This window comes from Equus asinus, chromosome 2 (genome assembly GCF_041296235.1).
Source record: "Equus asinus isolate D_3611 breed Donkey chromosome 2, EquAss-T2T_v2, whole genome shotgun sequence".
In the NCBI taxonomy this organism is placed as follows: Eukaryota; Metazoa; Chordata; class Mammalia; order Perissodactyla; family Equidae; genus Equus; species Equus asinus.
In genome coordinates, this window is record NC_091791.1 from 154,805,912 (window position 1) to 154,813,524 (window position 7,613).

Here is a 7,613-nt window from a genome sequence, read left to right on the forward strand (position 1 = left end):
AGAAGGTTCCTATATACCTCACACCCAGGTTCCTCTGCTATGAACATCTTATATTAGTACAGTACATTTGTCACAATTAATGAACCAGCACTGGTACATTATTATTAACTAAATTCATATTTTATTCAGAATTCCTTCATTTTTCCCTAATGCCCTCTTTCTGTTCCCAGGTCGCATCCAGCATACGACATCACAGTGAGTTGTCATCTCTCCTCTTGACTGTGGCAGTTTTTCAGACTTTCCTTGTTTTTGATCCCCTTGACAGTTTTTAAAGAGTACTGGGCAGGCATTTCATAGAATGTTTCCCCAGTGGAATTTTTCTGATGTTTTTCTCGTAATTAGACTGGGGTTCTTGTGAGGAAAACCACAGAAGAAAAATGCCATTCTCATCACCTCATATCAAGGGTACATAAATATCAACTTGATTTATTGATGTTGATTTTAATCTTTTTTTTTTAAAGATTTTATTTTTTTCCTTTTTTCTCCCAAAGCCCCCCGGTACATAGTTGTGTATTTTTGAGTTGTGGGTCCTTCTAGTTGTGGCATGTGGGACGCCACCTCAGCATGGCCTGATGAGCGGTGCCACGTCTGAGCCCAGGATTCGAACTGGCGAAACCCTGGGCCAATGAAGCAGAGCACACGAACCCCACCACTCGGCCATGGGGCCAGCCCCTGATTTTAATCTTGATCACCTGGTTGAGGGAGTATTTGTCAGGATTCTCCCCTGTAAAGGTACTGTTTTTTTATCCCCCATCGTTTCCACACTGTCCTCTTTGGAAGAAAGTCACTATGCACAGCCCACACTTAAGGAGATGGGGTTTATGCTCCTCGAGGGCAGAGTATCTACGTACATTAATTGGAATTCTCCACAGGAGATTTGTCTATTATCCTCCGTTTGTTTATGTATTTGATCATTTATTTATACCAGAATAGACTTGTGGATATTTACTTTATACTTTGGGTTATAATCCAATGCTACTTTATTTCGTTGCTCAAATTTTTCCAGATTCAGCCTTTGGAAGCTCTTTCAGCTGGCCCCCGTCTCCTTTTGACGTATCTCCAACTTCCGCTCAGTTTGTTTGTTTAGCACTTCCTTACTTTCTGTGCTACAAAATGCTCCAGGTTCATCTTGTATATTTTCTGCCCCAGTTCTAGAATCAATCTTTTCTCCAAGGAGAATGTCAGGGCCGTGTTTTGATCTTAGCAAATGTGTGCCTGGCTGGACGTTGGGCCAGATGATCTGTCAGGTGGACAGGAATAAGACTCAGCCCACCCTCAGGAGGGGACTTTCCCAGCAGCAGCAGCCAGAATTGCAAGTCCTCAGCTGAGAAACAGGTGACTCACCAGCTCCCCAGGTTGTCTCCTCCCTCCCCCTCTTGCTGACGAGACTATCCCTAAACCAGCTTAGACAGAGGGACCTAGATCAGAAAGTCTTCCCACCGTGGGCCAGCGAAGAACGGCCTGTCCCAGGCCGTCAGGGCTTTTACCCAAGCCTAGCAGACACCTCCCCCCATTTGTGCATTATTTATATCCCTTCACCTGCAGAAAGGATTAAACAGAATTAACCTCAAATTTACAGCTACAATAAAACTATCATTAAAACTTAGGTAGAAGGACAAGAGCACCAGGAAAAAGAGCCTCTGTGTGTGTGTGTAGTAATTTCGTCCCAGACTCCTGGGCTGGGGCAACTTCCGTAGGGTCCCTGAATTACACACTGCTTGCACCAGAAGCACTTTCAGAAACAAACCTGCTTCACCTGTCCTTTCACAGCGCTGAGATGGATCAAGGGATTTCCCAGGAGCCACACAGCTAAAGAGCTGAAGAGCTAGGAATACCAGGACAGGTCACCTGCCGTCCCGCTCTTTCCAAATCCCCGTGCTTGCCTCCCTTTCCAGGAGAAAAAAAGAACAGCTACTGGATCTTCTGGGGGGTACAACAGCAAGACAACACTCTGGGGGCCTCTTTCACCTGCTAGACGAATAAACTTATGTGGATGTGTCCCGGAAGACTTTGGGGCTATAATTAGGGATTGTTAGCAGCCCCAGACATTCGGACGGAGGGAATGTAGGATGTAGCCCTGGGATGGAGAAATAGATACTGGGGATCCTACCATTTCTCCACAGTCAAGATTTTAATGGTTAAATCAGCAATTTTCTAGCTATGGTCCTCAACTTTTGAGTGAAAAAGAAAATCAATTAAAATCAGCGGTCCTGAGACTTTTCCCAAGAGATTTAGAGATTTGAATTTATGGATTTTTATACTACCAACTGTTTGAGAATTAGGATTATCTCTTTTCTCTAATATGCAGTGGCACCCCCCCCCCAACATTCTCTGCAACAACTCTGAGGTATTTTCAATGATCTTTGCGTAGGCTGAGATGTAAGACCGCCTTGGGGTTCAGAGAAAGGATTCTGGGCCTGGCATCACTTGGTGTGGCTGGAATAAAGAGATGAAATTAGCATCAGGCTACTTCAGTTGCTCTCTGGGTGACCTTCCTAGGGCTACCTGGGATCTCTTGCCTTAATCTGTAAACTCCTTCTCAGGCAAGGACAGTGGGCAGCCCAGAACTGCATCTGCCAACAGGTAATTACTATGCGCTTTGGATGATGATGATGATGATGAAGATAATATTAGGGATTCAGGGGATTTAGAAAATATTCCACTGGAGAATGGTCCTGAAGATCCTCCCCAGCCAGCTTCTCCAACACCCAGAGTTCCTTCAGGGGAGCGGAGTGAAGCTCTTCCGTGGACGGGAGTACAATACATTCCAGACTGCTGTGTTCACGCTCGAGTTTATCTTCATGATCTGTATATTTTTAAAAATCATTCTTTAATTAATAAAATTATTATCCAGACTTTTTTATACTCGTACTAACATACGTATAGTTGTTTTGAACAAAGGTTTAATTTGAATACACTGCAATTATTTTTTTCTGCGACTTGCTTCTTCCTCCTAACAATAAATCCTGGCTATCTTTCTCTGCCAAGATACTCAGATCTGCCTCATTTTGGCAATTCTTTGTCTTCGTCCCTGTGTGATTCTCTGAGCGTCCGCTTTCGGCCAGCGTGTCTTCCTCCCGGTGTTTGGAGATTGCCCTGCCTCCCGCGGCGCGCTGCAGACGGAGTCCGGGAGGCGGCCCGGCGGGTGGGCGTGGTCCGGGGCCGCTCGGGATATGCAGATAAGGTGGGCGGCGCCCCAGATATACCCCCCGGTAGCGGCGGACCGGCGTGCCTGGCCTCTGCGGACTCAGTCAGAGGTGGCCAGCAGTACCTGCTTCCCTGAGCACAGCCGAGCCTGGTCCCGGGCTGTCCCCGGAGCGGGCCATGCCCCCGCGGGAGCTGAGCGAGGCCGAGTCGTCCCCGCTCCGGGCCCCGACCCCTCCCCCGCGGCGGGGCAGCGCGACCCCGGAGCTGGGCATCAAGTGCGTGCTGGTGGGCGACGGCGCCGTGGGCAAGAGCAGCCTCATCGTCAGCTACACCTGCAATGGGTACCCCGCGCGCTACCGGCCCACGGCCCTGGACACCTTCTCCGGTACGTTCAACGGCCCCGGCGGCCGCGTGGCTGGGGGTAGGTTGTGCACCTGCGGACTGGGGCCCGCGCCGAGGCGCGAGGGCAAGGAAGCCCCCGGGGAGGGAGGCGGGAGCAGGCCTCGAGGTGGCGCTGGTGAGGGCTCTGGGGCCCAGGACGCTCTTCTAATTGAGGCTATCCTCCGCCCCGCCCCTGCAGTGCAAGTCCTGGTGGATGGAGCCCCTGTGCGCATTGAGCTCTGGGACACGGCAGGACAGGTGAGGAGCTGGGAGCGGCCTCTTCTGGGCTGGGGGGAGGTGGGCTGGAGGCTGGGAGGACCCCAGATCGAACAGGAATGGGGAAGGCCTTGGGCCCTTGGTTACGAGTCTCAGGTCTGCAACCGCCGGTGATGGGCGGATTCCCGCTCCCGGTGGCGGGAAGCAATCCTACTAATGACCTGGCCTTCCCATCCCAGGAAGACTTTGACCGCCTTCGCTCCCTCTGCTACCCGGATACCGATGTCTTCCTGGCCTGCTTCAGCGTGGTGCAGCCCAGCTCCTTCCAAAACATCACAGAGAAATGGCTGCCCGAGATCCGCACTCACAACCCCCAGGCGCCCGTGCTGCTGGTGGGCACCCAGGCCGACCTGAGGGACGATGTCAATGTACTGATTGAGCTGGACCAAGGTGGGCGGGAGGGCCCGGTGCCCCAACCCCAGGCTCAGGGTCTGGCCGAGAAGATCCGGGCCTGCTGCTACCTAGAGTGCTCAGCCTTGACACAGAAGAACTTGAAGGAGGTGTTTGACTCAGCCATTCTCAGTGCGATCGAGCACAAAGCCCGGCTGGAGAAGAAACTGAATGCCAAAGGTGTGCGCACCCTCTCCCGCTGCCGCTGGAAGAAGTTCTTCTGCTTTGTTTGAACAGCTATGGCAGCGTAGGGAGCAGTAGGCCATCGGCCACAGACTTCTAGAACCTAGGGCAAGGGGCCTTTGAGGGGGCTACTGGCCCAGCCCGCCACTCCATTGGGACTCAGTTCCCTTCTGAAAACTGGGGTGATTCTGGTCTCTAACTGGCCACACTTAGATGCAAGGGTGAGCCTAGGGCCTGGAGGAAGGAAGGCTCTGACTTGGATTTCTGTGGTCAAGGCTCACAGAGAAACCCAGCACTTTGATTTTCATGAGATGGTTCTGACAGTGTCAGTCACCTTCACACAGTTTGGGATCCAATTCCCAGTTTCTTATCATGGGCCTTCACATCAGCCTGGCTGAATTAGGGCCCTTTTTGGTGATCTCCACTCCCTCCTTGTCACAGGAGTGAGGAAGAGCCCTGGGAACAGCGGGGTATCTGGAAAGGCTGGAAGGTGTCCAGCTCTGATTTGGAGAGAAGTTTGGGATGGACTAGGTAAGACAGAGGTCAGCGAGAGATTGAGAGGGAGCAGAAAGCAAGGCCTTGGAGCCTTGGGTTGAGGAGGAGCAGGCAGAACAGAGAGCTAGGCCTGGAAGGAAGGAGAGCTAGGAGAAGGAGAGCAGAGAAGTAGGGCAGCAGAGGAGCAAGGCTGACACCTGGGCTGCCCTCACCCGCCAAGGCTAGGAAGGGTGGGGCTGGTCCCTGGGAAGAACTGAGTCTCAGGGCTCCCTAGGCACTGCCCAAACTGGCTGGGCCAGGAGTGGGCCAGGAAGTGAGAGGCAAGGCCCAGCAAGAGGAGGGGGAGGAGCTGCAAACTGGAGCCTGGAGGAAAAAGAGGCTGGGGTCACCTTTTTCTCCAAGGTCACATCCTAGATGGTAGAGCAGTGCAGAGTCTGCCAATAAAGCTGTAAGTTTCTGAAGCTGCTGTCTGTGTCATTTCCTGGAGCAGTCAGCCCATCACTCCCTTATGGCCCTACAGTATGGCTGGAGATGGTTTGGGTAGTAAAGGACTGAGGCTAGGTTGAAAGGTGGGGGCTAGACTCATGGGACAGTGTGATGGGAACTGGTCTGGGGAGGCAGGTTTGGGGCTCCCTGCTTGAGGCTTAGCTGGTTCCCAGGAGAGCTAGCGTGGGAAGCAGCCTGGAAACGGGTTTCCCCAGGTGTCAGCGCCAGAGCTGCTTTCCCATGACCTCACCGGGCGGGTGGTGCCTCTCCCTTCTCCCCCTCCTTTCTAGAGCACCAAGCTCCGTGCTGGGGCTCTGGGGCGATCCTGAGCCCTCCAGCCTTCCTGCTCTGATCCTTCTAACAGTTCCCAGGGCCCAGGGTCTCAGGCTGGGAGGCCTCCTGGCTCAGAGCCTGAGGGTGAAGGGACTCCTCTACAGCCTAAACCTCAACCACTGGCCAAACTTCATGGGCATGGGTTGGTTGGACCCAGTCTTCCACCTTGGCCCTCACAGTCCACATAAGGACCTAGTGAAGGTCAGGGTGCTGGTTGTCAGCAATTTAAATAGAAGTTTGGTCCCAGAAATCCTATGGGAGTCAGGGTTCATTGGGTGAGGACTTGGAGAGGATCAGGGATCCAGAGAACATTCCCCGAAAATGGAGCTGGAAGGAACATTAAAGGGCACCTTGTGGGAAATAAAACCCCGCTTTATTTTACCCATGAGGAAAGTGAAGCCCAGAGAAAAAGGGTATTATCTCAAGTGAGGGATTATTACCAAGTGGCTGTAAGAGCACTTTGCTAACTCTAGAGTTGGGTCCATGGGTCAGTGTTATTCCTGTGGGGAGGTGTTGCTAAGGCACACCTGGGACACCTGCTAGGCAAGTGCTGGCCAGGTGAGCTCTCACCCTGTCCCAGCCCAGCTCCCTCTGCAGGAAGTTACAGCTGTGTGTGTGTGTGAGAAAGAGCGTGGCTGAGGGACAGAAATCCTAGCCAAGTGAAACCTCAGATAATCCCCAAGTTTAGTTTTAGCCAAGACTGCCCGCCTCCTGCCCCACAGGGGCCCCTCCCCAAGAGCTCCAGCCACCCTCGCCTCCCTTTGTCTCCTCGCCCCCCTCAGGTGGAGGCGCTGTAGCCAGGTTCTGAGGGGTGTCCCACCCCAGCTCCACAGTGTGCGGTTACCTCAACCCAGCCTGACATACTCCCCAGTGGGGCAGAGACCCAGGTTCAAGTTCAGGCTCTGACATCAACCATTACCTTAGGCAAATCTTCCCTTCTCTGTGCCTCCGGTTCCTCATTTACAAAACAAAGGACTCTGGACTCTGGATTTGAGGCTTTCAGACTGTTCTGAGGGGCCTTAGAGGTGTCCTGGGTGGGGGCGGGGGAGAGCCTAATTGGGTAATGTCTGGGCCCCGCCTCTGACTTCTCCCCTGATTCTTTGACGGCACCAGCACATCCACATCACCGTGCCTCCTCTCCTGCTGGGTCATGTGGGCCATCGAGCCTGGTCAGCAGCTCCTCCATCAGCTTCACCCCTGCTGATGCCCCTGCCACTGCTGCTCCCTACTCCAGTCCCTCCAGTGCTGCTGTCTTCCCTCTGGCAGCTCCCCAACTCAAAACTGTTACCAGCTCTCATTGCCCACAGTGAACTCCCAGCTCCTCGTTTCAGCATTCAAGGCCTTCTCTGGACCAGGCTGACCAGGCCAGCTTGTCCCGGTGATCCCCAATTATTTCTTTTTTTTCTTTTTTGTGTTTTCTCCCCAAATCCCCCCAGTACATAGTTGTATATTTTTTAGTTGTGGGTCCTTCTAGTTGTGGCATGTGGGATGTTGCCTCAACATGGCCTGATGAGCAGTGCCACGTCCTCACCCAGGATTCGAACCGGTGAAACCCTGGGCCGCCGAAGCAGAGCGCGCAAACTTAATCACTCGGCCGCGGGGTCGGCCCCTCCAATCATTTCTTGACTTCTAAATTCAAGTCTTTGCTGTGGCCAAATCCTCTAGTTTGGAAAGGACCCCTCCCAGATGCCCTGTTTCTCCTCTAGCCGTCTTCCATTACCCCCCTTCCCCAGGAGGCGTCTTTCACCTGTCTTAGTATCTACGCCACTCTCTTGGCACGCTGAGAGCACTCCAAATCTGGTCACCTACTCAGGCTGCATCTCCCCAGCTAAATGGAGAGAGAGAGTCCCGTGCATGCCCCTATCCTCCCACAGGGTACTGGGCTCAGGCAATGTTGGCTGCGACCCCTAAGTGTTCAAGGA

At 53.0% G+C, this 7,613-nt stretch overlaps 1 protein-coding gene across 1 annotated transcript; it reads left to right on the plus strand.

Annotated features, from left to right (window-relative positions):
* The first annotated feature begins 2,988 nt into the window (after positions 1 to 2,988).
* RHOV (ras homolog family member V) lies at positions 2,989 to 5,333 on the plus strand. Its single transcript, XM_014857372.3, has 3 exons — positions 2,989 to 3,532; positions 3,728 to 3,786; positions 3,984 to 5,333. The coding sequence occupies exons 1-3, from the start codon at positions 3,325 to 3,327 to the stop codon at positions 4,425 to 4,427; spliced, it is 711 nt and encodes a 236-aa protein (XP_014712858.3). The 5' UTR covers positions 2,989 to 3,324; the 3' UTR covers positions 4,428 to 5,333.
* The last annotated feature ends 2,280 nt before the right edge of the window (positions 5,334 to 7,613 follow it).

Coding starts and splice junctions, on each gene's coding strand:
- RHOV (XM_014857372.3), top strand. CDS start 3,325: ATGCCCCCGCGGGAGCTGAGCGAGGCCGAGTCGTCCCCGCTCCGGGCC. Junction 3,533..3,727: donor GGCCCTGGACACCTTCTCCG/GTACGTTCAACG, acceptor CCGCCCCTGCAG/TGCAAGTCCTGGTGGATGGA. Junction 3,787..3,983: donor TCTGGGACACGGCAGGACAG/GTGAGGAGCTGG, acceptor TTCCCATCCCAG/GAAGACTTTGACCGCCTTCG.